The sequence below is a fragment of the Macrotis lagotis genome, chromosome 2, assembly GCF_037893015.1.
Source record: "Macrotis lagotis isolate mMagLag1 chromosome 2, bilby.v1.9.chrom.fasta, whole genome shotgun sequence".
Taxonomy (NCBI): domain Eukaryota; kingdom Metazoa; phylum Chordata; class Mammalia; order Peramelemorphia; family Peramelidae; genus Macrotis; species Macrotis lagotis.
The window spans coordinates 123977157-123990248 of record NC_133659.1 but is presented as its reverse complement, the minus strand read 5'-3'; the positions used below and the strand labels follow the sequence as shown (position 1 = coordinate 123990248).

The 13092-nt window shown below is 35.6% G+C and overlaps 2 protein-coding genes across 3 annotated transcripts in view; one reads left to right on the top strand and one right to left on the bottom strand.

Moving 5' to 3' along the window:
* Positions 1-8154, top strand: part of RAB3GAP2 (RAB3 GTPase activating non-catalytic protein subunit 2) — an 85465-nt gene extending 77311 nt beyond the window's left edge. Inside the window, exons 31-34 of the mRNA XM_074220906.1 lie at positions 1-90; positions 3948-4169; positions 4568-4726; positions 5357-8154. Coding sequence (XP_074077007.1) covers positions 1-90; positions 3948-4169; positions 4568-4726; positions 5357-5512 — 627 coding nt within the window. The 3' untranslated portion in view covers positions 5513-8154. The remainder of the gene's footprint in view (positions 91-3947; positions 4170-4567; positions 4727-5356) is intronic.
* Positions 8155-11525: 3371 nt separating this feature from the next.
* The window catches only part of IARS2 (isoleucyl-tRNA synthetase 2, mitochondrial), a 66566-nt gene continuing 64999 nt past the window's right edge, over positions 11526-13092 (bottom strand). For both annotated transcript variants that reach the window (XM_074222702.1, XM_074222703.1), the window contains exon 23: positions 11526-12749. In XM_074222702.1, coding sequence (XP_074078803.1) covers positions 12619-12749 — 131 coding nt within the window. In that variant the 3' untranslated portion in view covers positions 11526-12618. The remainder of the gene's footprint in view (positions 12750-13092) is intronic.

Genomic DNA, 13092 nt, shown 5'->3' with positions numbered 1-13092 from the left:
GGCAAAAATGCATTTTTTAAAGATCTAACTTCAATTCAGTTACTACCCAGTGGAGAGATGGACCCAAATTTCATATCCCTCCGACAGCAGGTAAGTTTTAGTTCTTTTTTCTTCTTTAATAATAAATATGGACCCTGTAAAACATTGTTTTTGTTCAAGAACCAACTTATTCAGCAAACTTATTGCCAGAAGATAGTCCCGAAGGTGACAAACTCTTTGCTCATGGCAGCATACGCATCAAATAAAACTAAAAAAAATTCATCCATCTTGTGTGGTCCTTCTGTTTCTGAAGTGACAATCTAGTAATGGAGACATACTAGATTAAAAAGTATATAGTTATTTGACATTTTACAACTATTTAGCTATTGGTTAAGTGTACGGTCTTTCGTGACATGAGTTGAAATAATCTGTATCTCGATTCAAATGATTCCCATTTCTATACCATTTCTAGCCTTAGTCTCCCCCCTCTGACCTCTAGTCTTAATTCTCCAGCCACCTTTTGGCTGTCACATAGATGTTTTAAATTCAGCATGTCCCAAACTGAATGTGTTTCTTGCTCCAAGCCCTCCCCTCTTCCTATTTCTGGTGAGGGTACCCACTATCCCTTGGAGATTCAGGAGACAGATGAGAGCTGTTTTGAAAGAGGAGATAAATGAGTTCATCTTGTTGTCTGAGTCCCCAAGAGGGTATAAAAAGAGAAGACAAAAGGACCCAAGGTAGGCAGCAGGATTGACCACAATACTGCAATGTAGAATCACAGGGATCAGCTATAAACCACCTGCTGCTGAATTTCTCATTTTGTTATGGTATTTTGAAGAGGAGGTAACAAAATTCATTCCAAAACACTTTAATAGTTATGAGGATAAGGAATTAATAAGTATAATTATGTCAATATTTTTTTAAAAAGTTCCTATTTCAAGGAATACAATCAAGATAATCTGGTCACATTATGTGCTGGATTTTTTAAAAAAAAAATAGCCAATATCCATTTATGAAGTGCCCCTGTGCTGGCTCTGAGCTAAGTGTGCATGACATTAAGGCAGGTAAAAGAGAGTTCCTGCTGTAAGGAGCTCACAGACTAATATTATCTTTTATAAGCAAGAACGGCACAGTATCACCAAACACAAATAAGTATCTGGAAAAGATTTAGCAGTCAAGATTCGATCAACCTGGTATCTGAGAACAGTTTCAGTCCAGAGGTGGCCATGGAAGCGAGACTGCAAGAAATGGAGAAGTGACTAGAGGGTTAGAATGGAGGCAGGGATAGGAATGAATGGTCTCTTCTCTGTCTGTGAAAGGGAAGCGAGATAGCCATCCTGGACAGGTGAACCGAAAACGGGACCCAGGGAGGCTCAGGTGACATCTTTAGCACAGTCATAATTATGGCTAGAAGGAACCCCAGAGCATTAGGTCTAACTACTGATTTGATGAGGAAACTGAAAACTGTTTCTATAAGTTGAAGTGACTTGTCCAAGGTCAACGAGGCAGCAAATGGCAGAGCCAGGATTTAACCCCAGGTTCTTTTAATTCTTCTATACTCTATGTAGTCTATGCTTCATTGTCCTGTAGATTTTAGCATGTCAGTAATAGAAGCCTGCTTTAGAAAAGTTCTTTAACAGTGACTTCTGGATTATATGAGCATGAAAACGGAGGACCAGATACAGTTTACATATTGCTCTCCAAGATGGGTGGATCCGTTCACAAATTTACTGACAGTGGCTTAATTTTCCCCCATTTCCTCCAACATTTGTTGTTTTTCTTTTCTGTCATAGCCAATCTGATCAGTGTGGAGTGATAGTTCAGAGTTATTTTTAATGTGCATTTTGTTAATCAGTAGTGATTTAAAACATTTGTTCACATGGCTATACATATGTTTGATTACTTGTCTTGAAAACTACCTGTTCTGGGGCGGCTAGGTGGCACAGTTGATGAAGCACCGGCCTTGGAGTCAGGAGTACCTGGGTTCAAATCCGGTCTCAGACACTTAATAATTACCTAGCTGTGTGGCCTTGGGCAAGCCACTCAACCCCATTGCCTTAGAAAATCTAAAAAAACGAACAAACAAAAAAAACTACCTGTTCGTATCATTTGACCATTGCATTAACCACGACTTGTTTTTGTATAAATTTGACTCATTTTTCTCTATATTTGAGAAATAAAACTTTAATCAGAGAAACTTACTGGCGTTTTCACCGTTATGATTATTAACTATGTATTTCTCTCCATCCTATTTTCTTCATTTATCCTTCTCTTTTCTCTTTCACTCTGTCCATTCTTTTTTTTTTTTTTAGATTTTTGCATGGCAAATGGGGTTAAGTGGCTTGCCCAAGGCCACACAGCTAGGTAATTATTAAGTGTCTGAGACCGGATTTGAACCCAGGTACTCCTGACTCCAAGGCCGGTGCTTTATCCACTGCGCCACCTAGCCACCCCCACTCTGTCCATTCTTAAAAAGTGTTTTGCATCACTCCTCCAATCTACCCACTTCTATCATGGTCTCCTCTCCTTCTTTCTTCCTTTTTCCACTTCCTGTAGGGTAAGGTAGATTTCTATTCCCAACTTATGTGTATGTTATTTTCTTTTTTCTGTTAAGAGTAAGTTCAAGTATTGCCTGCCCATCTGCACCCCCCCATCTTCCTCTTCATTGTGAAAGTTCTTTTATATCTCTTTTATGTCAAAAAGTTTATCCTATTTTATTTCTCCCTTCCCAGTGCATTTCTCTTCATCACTATTTAATTTTATTTTTTTTTAGATACCATCTCATCATAGTTAACTTGAACCTGTGCCCTCTGTCCATGTATACTCCTTCTAACTGCCCTAATAATGAGAAAAATCTTAGGAATATTGAGTGTTGTATCTCCTCCCAGACATTTTTTTTTAAACAGAAATCCCCAGGATCTCAGAGACAGTTCTGAGTGGGAACCTGAAAACTTAGTGCTTCAAAGCAGTGTATTGTTATTCTCTTGGTCCAGTCTCTGCAGGTTGCCATCTAGCAATAGACAGTGTTGCTCGACTTAGCTCTGGAACAAGTCTGGGGGCTCACTCTCCCTGGTCTTGTGAACTCTCTGAGGTGCTCCCAGCCCCAAGATCTGGCTCACTCAGCCCTGCCAGGCAGCCTGTCTAGTGCTTAACCATTACCAAGTGGTTTGATGATCACTTATTTGTTAGTATAGTTAGAGATCTGATTCAATCCCCTTCCTTCCTGTTTTTTTCATTTCTCTTGAGATTCCTTACCTTTGTTTTTTTCCAAATGAATATTCTTTTTCTAGCCCTATGAAGTTTTCCTTTTGTCATTTGGTGTGTCACTAAATAAGTAAATTAATTTGGGGAGTTTGGGACCTGGAAAGCCCAACTCTGGAAGACTGGAGTTCACATCTGGTCTTAAATCACTTAGTCTTGGTTTGCCTCAGTTTCCTCAACTATAAAATGGGTATAATAATAGTATCTACCTTGTTATGAGAATCAAGTGTGATATTTGTGAAAAGCCTAGCACCTGTATAAATGCCTATTCCTTTCCCTTAATCCTGTCCTTTTTACTGTATTGGCTTCATTTACCTGTAAACAGTTAATATTTCTCAAGTCATTTAGGTCTGTTATAGTTATCCTAAAGTGTTCTATATTCATGAAGTTCTTGTGTGTATATCTTTGTAGAGCCCAAAGCACTTTTTACATTTTCAGGAGCTAATTTTAAATGTAATGTCACAATTCTTCCTGCTAGGTTTCTAGTATACAGAAATGGGGAGAATTTTTATGAATTCCTCTTATATCCTTCAGATTTGGTTATTGTTTTAATTAATTTTCTTAAATCTTACTTATGCTTGTTTTCTCAATTTCTTTTTCTTATCTTATTGCTATAGTTAATATTTCTAGTATGATATTATTTTAATAAAACCATATCAATAATATTTCTTTTTTTGTTTTTCCCACTTTCATTCTTCGTTGCCAAGCTTTTGTTGAAAATCATCAGTGCGGCTGTTCAGGTACAACATTCTGTCCCTAAGGACAAAGAAACTTCTGATGAAGCACCAATTAATCCTCTTGGCAAGGATCGAGACTGGCCAGTTCTGGCTGTATATTTAGCCCAGCACCTTCAAGTTAGTGAAGATGTCATTAGAAGACATTATGTATTGGAACTATATAATTATGGCATTGACCATCTTGGAGAAGAGGTAACTCTTAACCTTTATATTTACAAATAAGGCTTATATTGAGGAAATAAAAAGTAAAATTGAATTTTCTAAAGTTGTGAATAAACTTCATTTAAAATCCTTTGTTTATATGGTAATCATAAAAAATTTGAAAAATAAAATTCAGTGCCTGGCTTCATTTCATTGCTCATTCTTCCTGTGTCAGAAGCTTAAGAACTGACACATGAAATGGGAAAGTTTGGCTAGGCTGAAGACTAAACTCTAGTTATTTGACATACATTAATATTTGGTCACGGTTCAGGGAGTTAATAACTGACATCTTCCCTAAGTGGCCTAGCAGAGATTTAAAATGTTCTCTCTCCCTCCCTATTCTGCTCAGATGGAGGGCTTCAAGGTATCTGACTTGTCCTCCTCTTTAGGCCATTCTGCAGGTGCAAGACCAAGAAGTACTGGCGTCCCAACTCCTTATGCTGACTGGCCAGAGGCTGGCCTATGCCTTACTACACACGCAAACCAAAGAGGGCATGGAACTGCTAGCCCGACTGCCACCAACACTCTGTACCTGGCTCAAAGCGATGGTGAGTGTGAAGAAGAGATGAAACACAAGATCTTAGGAGACAAAAAAAATCTTAACAAGTATTCTAATTTGAATAAGAAGGTTGTCCATATTGTATTAATTAATCTTTAAGACATGTTAACAGATGGCTTTGCTATTAAGGATAGTCATTCTGGTTCATGTTCTGGTCTATTCTATGGGAGGCTGTGGAATTATTCTCTCAAGCATCTAAAGAAATTATTCAGGGCTGAATGAGATGCCTAATTCTTATTAAACAAATGTGGTTGGTTGTTGGATATCCCTGTCCACCCATATTAAGATAAAATGTTTGAGTGAAAAGTCCTTTCTTTGGATTCAGTAAAAATTATGATGTGATCACTGACATGTCATTTAACCTCCATAATGTATATGCATTTTAAAAACTTAAAAATTCTACAGAAATACCTATAATTATATTTATTATTTCATGTTAATAGAAATGATAAATTCCTCAGATTTCCCTTTGCTTAAAAATGTTTGAAATCAGTTTTAGGGAAGAAAGATCAAAAGGACTTTGTAAAAATGCTATCTTTACTTTTTATTATAAAGTGAATAACAAATATTACTAATTTTAAATTTACCTTATGGAATATTTTTCATGTCAAATTTGCAGGATCCCCAGGATCTTCCTAACACTGAAGTGCCAATTGCAACAACAGCTAAACTTGTAAATAAAGTATTGGAGCTATTACCAGAAAACCATGGGCAATATAGTCTGGCCTTACACCTTATTGAAGCTGTGGAAGCCATCTCTGTTCCATCTTCATGACCCATCAGCTGGACTAATGAAGACTTTAACATTGTCTTACTTCAACATGAATTAGTGCATGGTTATTTTACAAACAAAAACATCAGAGTTTATGATGGGAATACTTCTTTGTGGATTTTGTAAAATATGAGAAATAAACTTGAATATTTTAAAACATGGAGTCCTGGCTAAAGTTCCACTTCTGTGGATAACAGGTTAAAAGGTTGCCAGACATTAATTATACAGTAGTTTCCTAGTTTATTTACAACTCCAGTACTTGTGATGTAACTTTATTGTTAAAATTAACTTTTAAAGCAATTATAATTTACAGACTATGTTCTTAACCCTCTAGAGTCTATATTTCATATCCTGCAATGTTAACTGTTGTAATTGAAATATGTTATTGTACAGTTCCTTAACAGTAAAGTTTGGGGGAGAGGGGGAAGGAAATCTCAAATTCCTTAAATAAAGGTTAGGAAAATACTTTTTGCTATCATGCTTTATCATAAACCAGGGGGGCCATTATGAAGGGGATCTGAGAAGGCTCTGAGATATAAGAAGGCTCCCTTCTGAGAGTAATCTGCATACACTCTTTTCATAAAAGGAAGATGATCTTCCTTGTAGAATAAGACAATTCAAGATTGTAGTATCTGTTACCAACAGGAAACCTGGTAGAAAGGTTCTATGATCTATTAAAAATGCCAAAGAAATGGAGTCTGAAATTCATGATCAACATTGTAAAATTAAAATGAATGACAGATTTAAATGTGCTTTTTTTCAATGGTATTGTTTTATCCACATTATATATATATATATATATATTTTTTTTTTAAAGTGTATTATCTTGTAAATCCTGTATTTAAAAAAGAAGGAATGACAGCAGAGCTCTGAGGGGAAAATAATGTTAAGTTAAAGATTTCTTGACTCTTGAGAACTATCTGACTTCAGGATTTGGTAACATCCATGCTCAGGAATAAGGAAATACATGCTGATTGATGTTAGAACTTAGAATACCTACCTCACAGTGGGGTTGAGAAGGCTGCAGAAGTTTATACTTACCCCACAGTGACTAGTAACCAGCTAGGATTGTAGTAAGTGCTCAGTACATTCCAGATATTTATCATAGTGAACTGCTGGGATATAGCCATATGCTATAATAAATATATTTGTCATTAATCACAATTGTTTATAGTTAGCTCATGGTTTCCTTTTCCTAATGTTAGAAGCCAACTTTGACATCTATAAAGGTAATATAATAAAATGATAAAAATTACATTCAGGAGAAAAATGCAATTTCTCTGGTAGATGTTGGATGAGCAAATAAATAGTAAAAATATGTTTTTCAGTACTACTCCTAATTGAAATCTCATAATTAAAGTTTAATGAATATTTAGAATGTCCCCCTTCAAGTAATGGAATCAAAATTTATAATCTTGAAATGATGTCATTGCCAATCTCTTGAATTTTTCCAGAATGCTTTACTTACACACACACACACACACACACACACACACACACACACACACACACACACATTTTTTCTGGGTTTGAGTGAAGCTTAAGTTTTTTTGATGTTCAGTTATGTCTCTTTGTGACCCCATTTGACAAGTTTGCCATTTCCCCTTCCAGTTCAATTTATATATGAGGAAACTGAGGCAAATAGAGCCAAATGACTTGATCAGGGTCGTGCAGCTGGTTATTGTCTGAGGTTGGAATTGAATTCAGGAAGATAACTTTAGATTCCAGGCCCAGACTCCATTTACCCACCCAGCTGCCCTATTTTTTACTAATAGACTTTTAATTGATAAAAATAAATAAAAAGATGCATTGAGGCTGTGGTATATAATATGAGCTGACTTTTTTTCTCATGCTTCCCTAGGCAAATGTAAGCCTCTGGGCATATTTTATTTTTGGTTTTGTTTTGTTTTTTGAGGCAATCCAGATTAAGTGGATTCCTTGCCCTGAGGTCATTGAGACTGGTTTTGAACTCAGGTCCTCCTTACTCCATGGCCCAATCACTGGGCCACCTAGCTGCTCCTGGGCATTGTATGTTCTTAAACAAACAACACTTTAATAAACACTAAAATTCATTAAATGACCATCTATTGTAGTCTGGGAAAATTAGCTAACAGTAACTTGACATACAAGTACTCTACATTGGGAATTAAAGCTTCAGATTGCTATGATTTAACAGACTATCAAGCTTTGGAAACAAGACTATTCACTGAAGACTGGCATACAAGTGTGTCAAGATTTTTTCATATTTTCATCATTTTCATAATAACTATAGTGACTTTTCTGCTCTAACAAGCACCTGAAAGGACCAAATAAAAACAAAACAATTCACTTAGAATAAAAATTAAAATGTGTATGTTTGACTCGATCATCCTATGTAGATTTCTCATCCTCAAAAACAGCTTAATTTTTAATTTAAGAAAAAAAATAAAGTTTCTATTCATATCCACAGGCTCAATATACATCTTTACATTCCATTCCAGATGCCTTTAGGTCATTGTTTAATGATGAAAAGGAACATAATTATTCAATGTGGACTTGTTTTTTAAAGGAGGAATAGATAGGTTGCACAGTGGATAGCATATTGGACTGGAGTGAGGAGGCTGATGAGGTTGAGATCTATCCTGAGAAACTTGCCATATGACCCAGCACTAAACACACTGCCTGGGGGTGGGGTGGGAAGTGGGCTTAAAACATGTTTATTAATTGAATGGCTCAGGACAAGTCTGTTAACTTGAGTTTCCTGGTCTATGAAATGGGGATAATAATGACACCTATTTCCCAGGATAGTTACGAGCATAAAATGATGACGCTGTTGTCCTTCATTCTCAAAGACCACAACATCAGGGACATGACATGCAGTAAATTGGATTAAAGTGCTTATGCTAAATCACCAGTTTCACTTTCTCCTCCAGAGCCATCTGAGTCCAGTGGCCAGACATATCAGGATGAATGGAGATGGCCCTGGATGCAATGCACTCAGGCTTAGGTGACTTGCCCAAGGTCATACAGCTTGACTAAGAGTCAAGTGTCAAATTAGAACTTGGGTCCTCCTGACCCCAAGGCCAGTGTACTCTATCCACTGCCATCTAGCTGCATAAAATAATAAAATGCTTAGCACAATACTGACATTTGACACTACAACTATCATAAAAATCATTATTATTAAAAGTACAGGCCTATTACACTATCTGAAAGATAATCTAGTAAAAGTCCAGAGAGAGACATTTTAAAAATATTTAGTATTTTCTACCAATTACATGTAAAAATTAACATTTGTTTTTGGTTTTTATTTTAAATTTTTTGTTCCCTATTCTCTCCCTTTCCATTCTCTCATTGAGAAACAATTTGATATAGTTTATACGTGTGCAGTTATGAAGGAAATTTCCATATTAGACATGTAAAAGAAACAACCAATAAACCCAAGTTTTGTTTTTTTTAAAGTATGTTTCAATCTGTATTCAGATTTTATCTCTTTTTCTGGAATCAACATTTTTCATCATGTCTATCATTGCTAAAAATAGCTGTCATAAGTTATTCAGCATACACTATTGCTACTGTGAATAATGTTCTCCAGGTTGTATTCATTTCACTTTTCATCAGTTTCCAGATTTTTCTGGGAGCACCCTGCTTATCTTATAGCACAATATATTGTATTCCATCACAAATACATCATTTCCAATTTTTTGCCAGAACAAAAAACTACTAGGTTTTTGTATAGATAGGTCCATTTCTTTTTTATTTGGGATACAGACCTAGTAGTGGTATTGCTGACTCAAAGGGTTAACAGTTTTCGAGTCCATTGGGCACAGTTGCAAATTGCTCTCCAGAATGGATGAATCAATATAAACTTCACCAGAAGTCAATTTTCTCAACCCCTCCAAGATTTCATTTTCCTTTGTCACAGCCAATTTGATAGGTGTGGGGTGGTTGCTCAGTGGTTTTCATTTGTATTTCTTTAATCAATAATGAATTGGCATAGAGTGGATTCTCTAATCAATTCAATCAATAATGAAGTAGCATTTTTTCATGACTATAAATAGCTTTGTTGTTTTTTTTTTTAGTTTTAGTTTTTTTTTTTTGCAAGGCAGTGGCTTGCCCAAGGCCACACAGCTAGGTAATTATTAAGTGTCTGAGGCCAGATGGATTTGAACTCAGGTACCAGGGCCTGTGCTCTATCTACTTCGTCACCTAGCTGCTCCTATAGCTTTAATTACTTTGCCTGAAAACTGTTCATATCTTTTAACCATTTATCAATTGAGGAAGGCCTCTTATTTGTATAAATTTGACTCAGTTCTCTATATATTAAAGAAATAAGGTTTTTACTCATAGAAAGTAGCTGAAAGTTTTTCCACATTACAATAATTTCCTCTTATTTTTCTCAGTTTATCCATTTTCTCTTTTCACCATTTTTTATCGCTCCCAATCCATCCTTTCTACCACCTTCCTCTTTTGTCCCATCCCCTATTTTCTTGTAGAGTAATAGATTTCTATATCCAACTATTCCCTTTTTGCTCCAATTCTGATTAGAGTAAGATTCACAAGATCCCTCCCCTTCCACCATTCCTCCTCATCTTCCCCTCGATTGTAAAAGCTCCTTTGTGCCTTTTATGTTGATAATTTTCACTATTTCACCTAACCTCTTCTAGTGCATTCCTCTTTCTCACCCCTTTTTAAAGATAACCTCATTATATTTAAATCATATCTAAGCCTTCTATGTATACTTCTTAGTGCCCTAATGAGAATGGTTTTAGTATCATTTCTGCATGTACAAATATAAACTTTAATCTTATTGAATCCCTTATGAATTCTCTTTCCTAGTTATCTTTTTATGTTTCTCTTGAGTCTTTTCCTTGAAAGTCAAATTTTCTATTCAGTTTTGGTCTTTTCTTTAGAAATTCTTGAAAGTCCTCTATTTCATTGAATATCCATTTTCCCCTCTTGAAGGATAACACTCAGTTTTGCCAGGTAGGCAATACTTGATTGTAATCCTAGTATTTTTGCCCTCTGGTATATCATATTCTAAGTCCTCTGATCCTTTAATGTACAAACTGCTCCATCTTGTGTTATCCTCACCGTGGATCCATATTTGAATTGTTTCTTTCTAGCTACATGTAATATTTTCTCCTTGACCTGGGAGCTCTGCAATTTGGCTGTATTCCTGTGAGTTTTAATTTTGGTATCTTGAAGAGACAACTGGTATGTTCTTTCAATTTCTGTTTAACTCTCTCCCTGAGGGCGGTTTTCCTTGATAACTCCTGAAAGATAATGTATAAACTTTTTCTGATCATGTCTTTCTGGTAGTTCAATAATTCCTGAATTCTCTCTCCTGATCCAGTTTCCAGATGAATTTCTTTTTCCAACGAGACAGTTCACATTTTCTTTTTATTTTTTTCCCCACTCCCTTGATTTTGTTTCTTGATCTCATGGAGTCATCAGCTTCCATTTGCCAATTCTCATTTTTTAAGGAATTCTTTTCCTCAGTGAGCTTTTGTATCTCCTTTTTCATTGGACCAATTCTAACATTTAAAGAGTTTTTTTTACCTTCAGTGAATTTGTTTATCTCATCCTGGGACTATGACCCAGATCCGTGTATGGACAAATCAACAAGGTATAATGTTTGGAGCCTGAGAGCTCCAGAAATCCTTGCTTGCCCCTGCCCCCCCCCCAAATTCAGTCACCCCCCCCCCCAAGACCTGCTGCTGGTTTGTTGGGCCTGCCCTCTGCTAGTCCACGTTACATCCTCATCCTACTCTTTTGTAGGTGTTGCCACTGCAGAATTTGTGAAAGTTGGTTTTATTTTTTAGGAGGGGAAGTCCCTGCTTTTATTCTGATATGTTGGCTTTCTCTCTTCATCTTTTAGATCATTATTTATTACTGATGAAATAAATTCTTTCAAATTGAAAAACCTAGTTAAAAGTAGACATAAGTGACAGATAAGATGTAAAGGCTCTTCAGAGGGCCTAAACAGAAAGACTTCTGCTAGCTGTCTTGCGGAAAATAAATATTACACCACTAATTTTAAGCTTTTCCTTTATTTTAATTGTATTTTAAGTAGCAAAATTTTATATATTTTTATTTTCAGTCATTTTCTGTGGACTTACTTTGAGATATTTCAGTTTTTATTTTCTTTTTCTCAACTTTTTAAAATGGAAATTAAGAAGAGAATAATTATCTAGCATTCTTGGCATCTCTCTCCATCTCAGTCCTCCGAAGCTAAATCCCAAGGAGTTATTTTCAGTATTTGACTAGTGTATGAGACAGCAAGCTGCAGACAATAGATGTTAGGTGTCAAACAAGCCTAGACTCAAACCCCACCTCGCATCAAGAATCCTTGTATCCATGGAAAAATTTAGAACCTCCCTATAAATTTTTCATCTGCAAAAATGTAGATGGATAATACGTGTAAGATTTCCCTCGGGGCTTTCCAATAATAATTTGTCAATACAAATATCAGGTATTATTGGAGAGAATCAAATTCAGAAGCACCTTGGGGTAGATAATATACATGTCCCTCTAAAAACCAAATGATTGAAGGACCAAGATATTCATTATTGGAAAGATGGCTATCAGGTGACTTTTTTTGATTCTATTATGATTTTCTAGGGCAGGAAAGGAGTTGTGAACTTCAATTCATGCTAATGAAATTAGTGCTTTTTGAAATAAATATAATTTTATAACATTAAATTCAGCAATGGTATTCTTCAAATGAAGCTTTATTTTTCAGAGATAACTCTGAACATATTTGTTAAAGAAAATATTTACAAAATATAAAGCATTTTTAATTGACCTACATCTGAAAGGAGATTGTAGTACAGTCAGGGTCTGAGCATATTAAATTCTTATATGAAAATTTTAGTCACATGAACTATTTAAAACACTTTTTCACTTTCACCATCATTCAAATTTTCCATTTTCACTGGACTGCAAATGCAGAAATGCAAAATCTAGACAATGTCTAGAAGAGTTACTCAAGTCTGAGCAAATAATCTGAAAATTTTCTTCCTTAACAATACCCTCATTGACCACTAGAGATAAGCTATTAGAAATTTCAAAGGCAGAAGTTCTTTGCTTTCATGTAAAGAGTGTTTCACTTTGTTAATGAGCTTTTTTTAAGCAGTAACTTCAGTGCAACGGGGACAAAGTTGGTCTGGAGACTCTGATGTGTACTTCCAACAGCGGGGACATTTTTCTTTGGTAGATGGTATGACAATGACTTTATATGAAGACTCTTCACGAATACCTATAAATGGAAATCAGATAGAATTAATGATAGCACATTTTAAGTCATAATATATCTCTGATGTCAAGATACAGCAGAATATATTGAAAATGTGTGCTGGACATTCCCCAACTGACAAATGGTCAAAGGATATGCAAAGGCAATTTACAGCTGAGGAAATCAAAGCAATCCATAGTCATATGAAAAATTGCTCCAAATCATTACTTATTAGAAAAATGCAAATTAAAGGATTTCTGAGATACCACCTCATACCTCTCAGACTGGTCAATATGACCAGAAAGAACAATGATCAATGTTGGAAGGGATGTGGGAAATCTGGAACATCAATACATTGTTGGTGGAG